Source organism: Chiloscyllium punctatum, chromosome 18, assembly GCF_047496795.1.
Source record: "Chiloscyllium punctatum isolate Juve2018m chromosome 18, sChiPun1.3, whole genome shotgun sequence".
Classification (NCBI taxonomy): Eukaryota; Metazoa; Chordata; class Chondrichthyes; order Orectolobiformes; family Hemiscylliidae; genus Chiloscyllium; species Chiloscyllium punctatum.
In genome coordinates, this window is record NC_092756.1 from 93,513,627 (window position 1) to 93,526,156 (window position 12,530).

Below are 12,530 nucleotides of genomic sequence, written 5' to 3' on the forward strand. Positions count from 1 at the left end.
GTTAGACTGAGTAAGTAGGTTTAAGGCAAAGAAATTTTGTTAAGATTAATACGTTCATCCATCTATGTCTCAGGCTGGTGCTTATAGCAGGAAAATGATCCAGAGGATTTGTGAAGCAGGTGAAACCATGGGGTCTAAGAAGTCTGTGTGACTACAGTCAGGAAATTGTTTGAAGGAACCGAGGAGAGTTAAATGTATTTAGCTGGCTCCATGTTGTTATTCTCATAGCTCTTGTATGTATCCTTGCGTATTGTGCATCACAAGGATGTAGAGATCAAAATTAGAATTAGTATTATTAAATCCCTACAGTGCAGGAGAGGCCATTCAGCCAAACAAGTCTGCACCAACGCTCCAAAGACCATCCCACCCAGATCCAACCCATAACCCCATATTTACTATAGCTAACCCATCCAGCCTGCACTTCCCTGGACACTATGGGCAATTTAGCATGGCTAATTCATCTAATCTGGGCATCTTTGGACTGTGGGAGGAAACCGGAGCACCCAGTGGAAACCTACGCAGACACAGGGAGAATGCGCAAACTCCACACAGGTAGTCACTCAAGACTGGAATCGAGCCTGGGTCCCTGGCTCTGTGAGGCCACAGTGCTAGCCACTGAGTCATCAGCGATGTGCTGTCCTCGTGCTCGATAGTGAAATGTGCATATCAGTCCTCAAGGTGCAAGTGTAACAAGTAAAGGCTGATTCAATCAAGGAGTATAACCGGAGACGAGGTCTTGAGGTTCCATGATGGTGTCCTTACCTCTTTTATGAGGCTAGCAACAACATAGCAGTTAATGATCATTTGAATGTGGATGCTGTTGGAATGGAAAGGAAGAACCTATTGTTGCTGTGGGTGGGAAGAGAGAGGGTGAGGGCCAAAGTGCAGGAGATGGGTCAGACATGGCTGAGGACCCTGACCTGTCAATCAAAGCGGTGGCCAATCTTTGGTTGAGGAAGAAGATAGACATTTGAAATTTGACACAATGAAAGGTGGAACTTATTCAAGGAACAGCTATTGTGGGTGCTTGATAAGTACATACCTATCAGTTAGGGAGGTAGTTGGCGAGAGAGGGAGCCATGGTTTATTAAAGAAATTGAAACTCCTGTCAAGAGGAAGAAGGAAGATTATGTGAGGATGAGGTGTGAAGGCTCAATCAGGGGACTTGTGGGGTATAAGTTAACCAGAAAAGATCTAAAGGGAGGGCTCAGAAAAGCCAGGAGGGGACATGAGAAGTTGTTGGCTGATAGGGATCACGGAAAACCCTAAGACCTTCTATAGGTATGTCAGGAATAAAAGAATGACTAGAGTAAAATTAAGGCCAATCAAAGACAGTAGTGGAAAGTTGTGTGTGGAATCTGAGGACATGGGGAAACACTTAATGGATACTTTTTGTCAGTATTCACATTGGAAAAGGGTAATGTTAGTGAGAATATGAAAATACAGGCAACAAGATTTGATGGGATTGAGGTTGACAAAGAGGAGCTTTTAGCAATTTTGGAAGATCTGAAAATAGATAAGACCCCTGGATGGGATTTATTCTCGGATTCTCTGGGTAGCCAGGGAGGAGATTGCAGAGCCTTTGGCTTCGATCTTTATGTCATCATTGTCGACAGGAGTAGTGCCAGAAGACTGGAGGAGAGTAAATATTGTTCCCTTGTTTACGAAGGGGAGTCAGGACAACCCTGGTCATTATAGGCCAGTGAGCCTTACTTTGGTTGTGGGTAAAGGTGTTGGAAAAGGTTATAGGAGATAGGATTTCTAATCATCTGGAAAGGAATAATTTGGTTAGGGATAGTCAGGATAGTTTTGTGAAGGGTAGGTCATGCCTCACCAAACTTATTGAGTTCTTTGAGAAGGTGACAAAACAGGTGGATGAAGGTAAAGTGGTTGATGTGGTGTATATGGACTTCAGTAAGGTATTTGATAAGGTTCCCCATGGTAGGCTATTGCACAAAATACAGAGTTTCGGGATTGAAGGTGATTTAGCGGTTTGGATCAGAAATTGACTAGCTGAAAGAAGACAGAGGGTGGTGGTTAATGGGAAATGTTCATCCTGGAGCTCAGTTACCAGCGGTGTGCTGCAGGGACCTGTTCTGGGGCCACTGCTGTTTGTCATTTTTATAAATGATCTGGATCTGGGCATAGAAGGATGGGTTACTAAATGTGCAGATGACACTAAAGTAGGCATAGTTGTGGATGTGCTTAAGGATGTTGTGGGTTACAGAGGGACATAGATAAGATGCAGAGCTGGGCTGAGAAGTGGCAAATGGAGTTTAATGTGGAAAAATGTGAGGTAGTTCACTTTGGAAGAAGTAACAGGAATGCAGAGTACTGGGCTATTGGTAAAATTCTTGGCAGTGTGGAAAAACAGAGAGATCTCAGTGTCCAGGTGCATAAATCCCTGAAAGTTGCCACCCAGGTTGGCAGGGTTGTTAAGAAGGCATATGGTGTGTTGGTGTTTATTGGTGGGGGGATTGAGTTTCGGAGCACACGAGGTCATGCTTCAGCTGTACAAGACACTGGTAAGGCCGCACTTGGAGTATTGCGTGCAGTTCTGCTCATCACAATTTAGGAAGGATGTGGAAGCTTTGGAAAGGGTTCAGAGGATATTTACTAGGATGTTGCCTGGTATGGAAGGAAGGTCTTACGAGGAAAGGCTGAGGGAACTGAGGCTGTTTTTGTTAGAGAGAAGAAGGTTGAGAGGTCACTTAATAAAGACGTATAAGATAATCAGAGGGTTAGACTGGGTGGACAGTGAGAGCCTTTTTCCTCAGATGGTGACGGCTAACATGAGGGGACATAGTTTTAAATTGAGGGATGATAGATTTAGGACAGATATCAGGGGTGGTTTCTTTAGTCAGAGAGTAGTCGAGGTGTAGAACGGCCTGCCTGTAACAGTAGTAGACTCGCCACTGTTAAGGGCATTTAAATGTGCATTGGACATACATATGGATAATAATGGAATGGTGTAGGTTAGATAGGCATCAGATTAATTTCATAGGTCAGTGCAACATCGAGGGCCGAAGGGCCTGTACTGCACTGTAACATTCTAAGCAGTTCTCCAAACTGATGACTGTTTGATGGACTCATGTTAGGAAAACTTTCCAGCTTCATTTTTACAACATGAACCTAACCTGAGCTGGCAAAGCAGATACCATAGAGATAGAATGGGGCTTAGCCCCAACATTTATATAGAATAGATATAGAATTCCTAGAATGTGGAAACAGGCCATTTAGCCCAACAAGACCACACTGATCCTCCGAAGAGTAACCCACCCACACCTATTCTCCTACCCTATTACTCTACATTTATCCCTGAGTAAAGCACCTAACCTACACATCCCTGGACACTGTAGGCAATTGAGCATGGACAATTCACCTAACTTGCACATCTTTGGATCGTGGGAGGAAACTGGGGCACCCAGAGGAAACCCTCACAGATATGGGGAGAATGTGCAAATTTCACACTGTCGCCTGAGGCTGGAATCGAACCCAGGTCCCTGGCACTGTGAGGCAGCAGTACTAACCACTGAGCCACTGTGCCACCCTACATGCCCAGCTGTAACCGAGTATAAGGGAGGAGTCCTTTGGAATGAAACATTAAGAGTCACTTCGCTGTTCCTACTTGAATTGCCATCTCGCCTTCACTGATGAGAAGTATGTTGGAACCATATGAATTGTGGTGGTCCAACAGCAGTAGAACTGCAGTGGGGCTGGAGTGGGGAAATCGCTGATGCAATCCCAACTGTCAGGAAGGACTGAGCTTTCTCCTTTGAGGGGATGAAAGGAAATGGATAGTCTTCTCACTCGTCATTGGGACATGAAGAACTTCCCTTCCTAGGACCCCACCCTGTTACTCCTGTGAGAACGCCAGATTTGAAGAAAGGTCACTGGACCCGAACTGTGAACAATGCTTTCTCTCCAAAGGTGTCGCTATACCTGCTGCGTTTCTCCAGCAACTTCTGCATTTGCCAACACAGCTTAGGCATTCTGTTAGAGGTTCCATTGTAGCCCTCCAAACCTCTTGCCCCAGATTCCTGCTGTTTGATATCCCACATGACCATCATCACCACGTCCCACCTTCCCATGGCCAAATGGAAAGTGAACAGTCCCTTTCTTATTCAACTGGGAGCTCTTTCCAGTCAACCAAGCCAACTTTCTTAATTCCCATTTACAACAATTAAACAAAAGGGCCTTTTCAAATTAAAATATCAGATTTAATCCCAACCTGGGCAAGGTCCTAATGTTCTCATCAGTCAGCCACTGGTTTGAAACAAAGGACTGAAGTTTTGTGCTGGAAGGGAGCGTTGCTTCAGAAGGTCAATGATCCAAAAGTGGCTCAAGAAGACTTATCATCTCTCCCGAATAAAGCTGTTGAATCCGGGGGTCAGCTGAAAATTTCAAAGCTGAGTTCAACAGATTTTGTTGGAGGTGAGTGCCATTGTGGTAATGTCACTGGCCAAGTAATCCAGAATGAAACCAAGAACTGCAGATGGTTGAGATCTGGAACAAACACAGATGTAGAGTCGTTGGACTGCAACGCTAACTCTAGGCGAAAGTGAGGACTGCAGATGCTGCAGATCAGAGTCAAGAGTGTGGTGCTGGAAAAACACAGCCAGTCAGGCAGCATCCGAGGAGCAGGAGAGTCGACGTTTCGGGCAGAAGCCCTTCATCAGGGAAAGCTAACTCTGCTAACGGATGCTGCCAGTTTCGCCTGCAATGTCTACTCATTTGGGAGGAATGGAGGTTAATGTTCTGGGGACACAGATTCTGAGCTGAGAAGGAAATTTCTTCAGCCATAGGTTGGTGACTCTGTGGAACTCATTGCCACAAAAGGCCATGGAGGGCAAGTCACTGAGTGTGTGAAAGACAGAGATTGATAGATTGGTAAGGGGATCAGGTTACAGTGAAAAGGCAAGAGAGTGGTGTTGGGAAGCATATCAGCCACAATTGAATGGTGGGACAGACTCAGTGGGCTGAATAGCCTCATTCTGCTTCTATATCTTATGGTCATATCCCACCATTGCAGCTGGTTAAATTTGAATTCAACAAAAGAATTCTGGAATTAAAAGCTAATCTAATCATGTAAGAACCCATCTGGTTCATCAATATCCTTCAGGGAAGGAAATCTATTGTCTTTACCTGGTCTATCCTTACCTAATGCGACTCTGGACCCGCAGCAATGAGTTTGACTCTTAACTGCCATCTGAAATGGTCGAGAAAACTAATAGTTCAAAGGCATCTAGGGATGGGTGAAAAATGCCAACCTTGACAGCAATGCCCACATCCCTTCCATAGCTGGAAAACAAGAGGTAGGCAAGAGTATTAAAGGATAATGAACCAAGTCCAATTGGTGGAGTTGTGGTGCAGATTAGCCATGATCTAATTGAACAAACTCTAGGAACTTATTGTCTTCCTACTATTCTTTGTGGTTTGACTTCTCATTACTGATGCTGGTGAGGTCAGACGTGCTATTCCTTGCAGTTCCCCTACAAATTGCATTACCTGGAGGAAAGCAGAAGGTTATAGCTCAGTACCCTGCATGACTAAGCCTTTATTCTAAATCCTTCCACTGGCAGCTTTTGCTCTGATTCCACACCATGTGGCAAATTCATGCATGAATAATTCATTCAGTGCTGGTTGGAGAGGCAATCTTTAAGTGTTCCTGGCATCCAAGTGTGTACTTAGACCCTCAAGGATTCAACATCATGATCCTGTAGCAGGGGATTGTGACTAACTGGATAACACCATCTAACAGATAGCACAAGCCCAATGGGCCAAATGGCCTGTGCTGTATGACTGCACGATTATTCCTAGTTGTTTGGGAAACTGGATCATGTGTGGAAGTTTATCTGCCGAATGTTATATCTAAAATCTTTCAACATCCAACTCCATCCGTGCCATCTGACTTCAATAGGTTGAGTTTGCATAGGTGTATAGATGTTTGCATATGTGTATAAAAGGTTTTCATTTGGGAATAGATTCTGAGGAGGGAGTGTGTGTGTGTGTGTGTGTGTGTGTGTATTCTGCATTGAACAGTTCAGGAAATCAGATATTTGAAGCCGTAGGGGTGTTAGCACAAGTCAGCAGTGTGATGGGATATTCCCCAGCTGCCACTCCCCAAGTATAGTTCCAACAGCACTGAAGGGGTTTGACACCACACAGCACAAAGGACCCACTTGATTGGCACCACATCCACCAGTTTCAACATATAGTCCCTTCACCACTGACGCTTAGCGGCAGTAATGTATATTAAACTCACAGAAGCTTCGTTCAGTGTTTCATGAACTCTGCCTTTCCCTGCTTTCTCATTTTCAAAACAGACATCTGAATTGTGCAAAGGACGTTGCTCCTAACATGGCTAGAGGGTTCACTTAGCAAAGGTGCTTGTTCAAACCTGGAGAACTTGGACCTCATGTTTGCTCCAGTGGTGTGTGACATGGTTAAGAATTAACTACCCAAGTTTGATTTTTAAAATCCTCATTATTGTGTTCATTCTGCCACATGCTCAAACTACAATATTGTTATGACCTATAGGAAGCTCCATAATTGAAGATTCAGGTCTATCCAAGATGGTTTACATGGGATATGCCTTTGAGAATATGTTCCTCCACTTGTACCACAAATTCCTTTCCGAGTACTGACTGCATTACATTCAAATTGAGCAGACCCCTTTCCTATTCACTCACAGGACTACATTCCAATGGACCCTATCCCCTTCCCATTCATCAATACTATTAGATTCCAATAAACCAAGACCCTTCTCATTCGTCCCCACTATTACAATCCAATAGACAAACATCCTTCCTATTCACTAACCATATAGCTCAGTTAGCTGGACAGCTGGTTCACAATGTGAAGGGATGCCAACAGTGTGGGTTCAATTTCTACACCATCTGAGGTTATTGTGAAGGACTCTTCTTCTTAAAGTCTCCTGTTGTAGGAAGTATGGTCACCCTCAGGTTAAATACCGCCAGTCGTCTCTCTGATTAATGAGAGAATAGCCCAATGATCTGGTAAGAGTATGGTGACTTTATCTTTACATTCACTAGACCAAACCCTTTCCCATTCACTCTCACTATTACAATCCAAAATGTCAAATCCTTTCCTGCTCCACCCACGTTATCACATTCCAATAGAGTCATAGAGTCATACAACACAGAAACAGACCCTTTGGTCCAACCAGTCCATTGCAGACATAATCCCAAACTAAACTAGTGCCACATGCTTGCTTCTGACTTGTATCCATTCAAACCTTTCCTAATCATGTCCTTATCCAAATGTCTTTATAACACTGTAACTGTCACCGCATCCACCACTTCCTCAGGAAGATCATTCCACACATGAACCAACTTCTGTGTCAAAAATTAGCTCCTCATATCTTATTTAAGTCTCTCCTGCCTCACCTTAAAAATGTACCCCCAAGTCTTGAAATCCCCCATTCTCGGGAAAAGACACCTACAATTAACCCTATCTGTACCCCTCATTATTTTATAAACATCTGTCAGGAACCCCTTCCTATTCACCCACATTATCACATTCAAATAGATTCAACCCCTTTCCATTCCCCCATATTGACTGATTTCTAATGGACCAAACCACTTCCCATTCACTCGCACTTCTGTATTCCAATGGACTAAAACCCCTTCCTATTCACACACAGTGTTAAATTCCAGTGTACCAATTCTCTCTAACTGAGGACTTCTTAGCAACCAAGCCAAGTCCATCCATTACAACCTTTCTAACTCATAATCACCATTTGTGCTGGGTAGTAACTCATCGATCCTTTTCTGCACACAAAGCATTTTATCTCTCTCGATGCATAGATTTCTGATGGACTAAAGCTTTTACCATCACATCAAACATACAAGAATTTCCAATCAAGGCGAAGTCTTTGACTGCAAACATTCTGTACTTAACGATAGGTTTGTACAGTACAATGTAATCGATTCATTCCCAACTGGTGTTGAGAGGCAGCCTGATCATCCAGAAATTAAATTGTCAGCAGGAGTGTTCAGTTGCTTTTATTTAGATAGAGTTGCTGAATTAACGATTACGTGGGATGTGCTACAAGCATTTAGCATAGCTATTTTTATCTGCAGTTTCATGGAAGCCTTGATCCATCCTTAATCCTGATTAAAGCCAGGCATGTCTTTGTAGAGCAGTCTTGCTTTTATCACAATTGATTGTTCTTGTCACAAATAACATCTATTCAGAGATCAGTTGAAACTAGTTATTTTCATGATGTTAATGGCACTTAAAAATGGGCTTTGTTTGCCTTCATCTGCTACACAATCCTGCCGCTGTTGTACATTGCAAACACCTTCAGAGAAAACTGACTCCAATTCCCATCGGCCAGTGGAAAAGATACATCAGGGGCAGTGGGGGAATCTATGAGGCGAGGCCTTTAAAATTATCGAAGGCTGAGAAATAGATCTTTCCATTCCTAGTGGGGACCAGAGCTAGGAATCGCAAATATAAGACAGTCTTTCATAAATTAGAGTCATAGACTCAGAGAGATGTACAGCACAGAAACAGACCCTTCGGTCCAATCCGTCCATGCCAACCAGAAATCCCAACCCAATCTAGTCCCACCTGCCAGCAGCCAGCACATATCCCTCCAAACCCTTCCTATTCATTTACCCATCCAAATGCCTCTTAAATTTGCAGTTGTACCAGCCTCCACCACTTCCTCTGGCAGCTCATTCCATACACATACCACCTTCTGCATGAAAAAGTTTCCCCGTAGGTGTCTTTTATATATTTCCCCTCTCACCCTAAACCTAGGCCCTCTAGTTCTGGACTGCCCAACCCCAAGGAAAAGACTTTGCCTATTTACCCTATCCATGCCCCTCATAATTTTGTAAACCTCTATAAGGTCACCCCTCAGCCTCCGAGACGCCAGGGAAAACAGCCCCAGCCTGTTCAACCTCTCCCTATAGCTCAAATCCTCCAACCCTGGCAACGTCTTTGTAAATCTTTTCTGAACTCTTTCAAGTTTCACAACATCTTTCCGATAGGAAGGAGACCAGAATTGCACGCGTAGGGAATACTGGATAAATCAGATGCCAGACCATAAGGTTTATTTTTGCAGTTGGTTTACTGTTGTGGTCAGTCACTCATCTATTCACAAGAGATTGATCATGTATTTTTAGCAAAAGAACATCCAAATTAATTGCACAGAAACAAAGAAAAAACAAATGATATTATACGTATTTGAAACCGTTTTTATTACAAATATCAGAAATAAAAATGCAATCTTTTTACCCTCAATTGGGAATGTCAGAGAAGGGTCACCATTTTCCACTTTAAGGTTTCTTGTTCAGTGGTTATGGCTGTACTTGCTGTTTTTCCAGCAAATCTCTATATGCAGTCAATACTGCCTTCCTATGTTAATGTCTCTTTCATGAGATCCTTAAACAAATTGCTAACAAAGGTCACTTATTTCTTAATGTGGGCTCATAGAATAGAATTGAGAGTGTGGTGCTGGAAAAGCACAGCAGGTCAGGCAGCATCCGAGGAGCAGGAGAAACCACATTTCGGACAAAGGCCCTTCATCAGCAATGGCCTGATCAGGAATTCATGAAGAAGGGCTTTTGTCCAAAACATCTCCTGCTTCTCGGATGCTGCCTGACCTGCTGTGCTTTTCCAACACCACAGTCTTGACTCTAATCTCCAGCATCTGCAGTTCTCACTTTCACCTCATAGAATAGAATCCCTACAGTGCAGAAGCAGGCTATTCAGCCCATCATATCAGACCGACCATCCAAAGAGCATCCCACCCCATCCCCATAACCTTGCATTACCCATGGCTAATTCACCTAACCTATCCATCCCTGGACACTATGGGACAATCCACCTGACCTGCACATCTTTGGGCTCTGAGAGGAAACCAGAGCAGCCAAAGGAAACCCACGCAGACAAGGGGAGAATGTGCAAATACCACACATTCAATTGCCCGAGGGTTGGTTCGAACCCAGGTCCCTGACACTGTGAGGTAGCAGTGTTAGCCACTGAGCCATCGTGCCACCCTGGAGCTCTTTTTCCACAATCTGCCATTTCTGGAATTTTTCTGTTAATGTCTGTTAAGCCACTCAGGACTTCCCCTTAGCCTAAAGTGCTATGGAGACTGCTCAGCTTACAGTTTCTTTGATGTCATTGACTTGTTCTCTCCGACAGACAACTTAGCTTCCACTTCCCTTCCAGATAGTTCTTTTTTTCTTTCTAAAGAAAACCTTTCTTTGAATTCCTTGTCATTGGACAGCTTGGTATTGTGAACTTTGTTAAAAAACAAGAGACATGCTGACCAAGCTTTTCATCTTCCACTCATCAGGATTGAAGCAAGAATGCCAAATTTCAAAATAAATGTTAGTTCCTTTGAAATTTGGTATTCTTGCGTCTGTCCTGATGCATGCAAGATGCAAAGTTTTGTCAGTGTACTTTTCTTTTTGCAGCATTGTTTATTTTTGTTAAAGTACTTTACTGACCTTCAAAGATTTATGCACATGAGCTCTCGGGTTCTCTTTGTTCCCAGGAGAATCATTGAAGATTCCTTCTGTACCTGTAATGTTCCTGTTCCAATTTTTCCTAGGATGCTAACTCTCCTGTTTTTCCTTTTGACAACACAGAATCCTAGAGAAGCGGCAGAATGTCGGAGAGACAATCGAGTTGACTGAGGATGGTCGAGCGATCGGAGTGGCAGAGAAAAGGAAGCCCATTGTGGACTGCACGTGCTTCGGGCTGCCAAAGCGCTATGTCATCGCCATAATGAGTGGCCTTGGCTTCTGCATCTCCTTTGGGATCCGCTGTAATCTGGGGGTAGCCATCGTAAGCATGGTCAACAACAACACAGTCTACAGCAATGGGAAACTCATCATGGAGGTAGGAGGACGAACTATGAAGAAGGGTCATGCCTGCACTTGAAGCGCCAACTCTGTTTCTCTCTCTCTCTCTCCCCACAGATGCTGCCAGACCTGCTGAGTTTCTCCAGCATTCTCTACATTTGTTTCAGATTTCCAGCGTCTGTAGGATTTTGTCTTTACCAGAACCAGAAAAGCTTTGGCAGCAGTAACAATAACAGTTGTGTTTATAGAGTGCCTTGACCTTAGCTCTAAAAACACTTCATGGAATATCACTGTTGTGGTACGTAGGCCACACTCAGAGTCATAGAGTCATAGTGATGTACAGCAAAGAAACAGACACTTCTTCCATGCTGAACAGATATCCTAACCTAATCTAGTCCCATTTACTAACATTTGGCCCATATTCCTCCAAACCCTTCCTATTCATATACCCATCCAAATGCCTCTTAAATGTTGCAATTGTACCAGCCTCCACCACTTCCTCTAGCAGCTCATTCCATACATGCACCACCCTCTGTGTGAAAAATTTCCCCCTAAGGTCCCTTTTAAATCTTTCCCCTCTCACCTTAAGCCTATGCCACCTAGCTTTGGACTCCCTAGGAAAAAGACCTTGGCTCTTCACTTTATCTACACCCCTCAGCTATACTTTCTTCTTCATGCGCTTGTGCCCGAGTGCTCTCAATACATAAATTTCTAATCCAACCTGGTGTAGTGTGTTCTAACTCACCCCACACGGTAGTATTTATACCTAGTGATGTGCAACTTTGTGACATCACCACAAGGTTGCTGTAGGGTGTTAAAGCCTTTGCATAACAGATTAAATAAAAGGAGTAAAGGGTGTTCCTTAAATAAACAGTTTGTCAATAAAGGTGACTAACAAAGGAATCAGAGGAATAGATGGAGAAAATATTTATTTTATGCAGTGCGTTGATTGAAGAAGGATGTATAATAACAATCTAACCCATTTCCTTTCTTTTCCAGAAAGCTAGATTTAACTGGGATCCGGAGACGGTGGGAATGATTCATGGATCCTTCTTCTGGGGGTATATTGTTACGCAAATTCCAGGAGGCTACATATCTCAGAAATTTGCTGCCAACAGGTAGGGAACGTTTCCTAAAAATTGGATCAATAGAAGTGGTGAAAACTTGCAAACTACAAATTGACGTGCAAAATATATAAACTATGATGTTTGAATAAAAATGCTTTATTGTACAATTGCAACATTTAAAAGGCATCTGAATGGTTATATGAATAGGAAGGGTTTAGAAAGATATGGGCTGGCTAATGGGAATGGATTTATTTAGGATATCTGGTCAGCATGGACAAGTTGGACCGAAGGGTCTGTTTACATGCTGTACATCTCTGTGACTTCATGAACCTATAAGGGATGTAAGTATCACTGGCAAGGCTGGGATTAGCTAGCTAACTCTAATTGCCCTTCCTTGAGTAACTTGCTAAGTCATTCAGAGGACAGCAAATTTGTACCCCTTTATTCTGACACTATCCCCCTGGTTGTAGACTCTCTGGTGAAGGGAAGCATCCTCTCAGTTTTTGTCCCTTGAGATCCTCTATGTTTCAATGAGATCACCTCACATCTTTTAAACACCATTGAATAGAGTCGGGGCTCAGTCTGGAGTCCCATGTGGGTCAGACCAGGTAAGGGT

At 43.4% G+C, this 12,530-nt stretch overlaps 1 protein-coding gene across 1 annotated transcript in view; it reads left to right on the forward strand.

The window, feature by feature from the left end:
• Positions 1-12,530, forward strand: part of LOC140489341 (vesicular glutamate transporter 1) — a 79,579-nt gene that overhangs the window by 18,306 nt on the left and 48,743 nt on the right. Inside the window, exons 2-3 of the mRNA XM_072588798.1 lie at positions 10,632-10,884; positions 11,847-11,965. Of these exons, the coding sequence (XP_072444899.1) occupies positions 10,632-10,884; positions 11,847-11,965 (372 nt within the window). The remainder of the gene's footprint in view (positions 1-10,631; positions 10,885-11,846; positions 11,966-12,530) is intronic.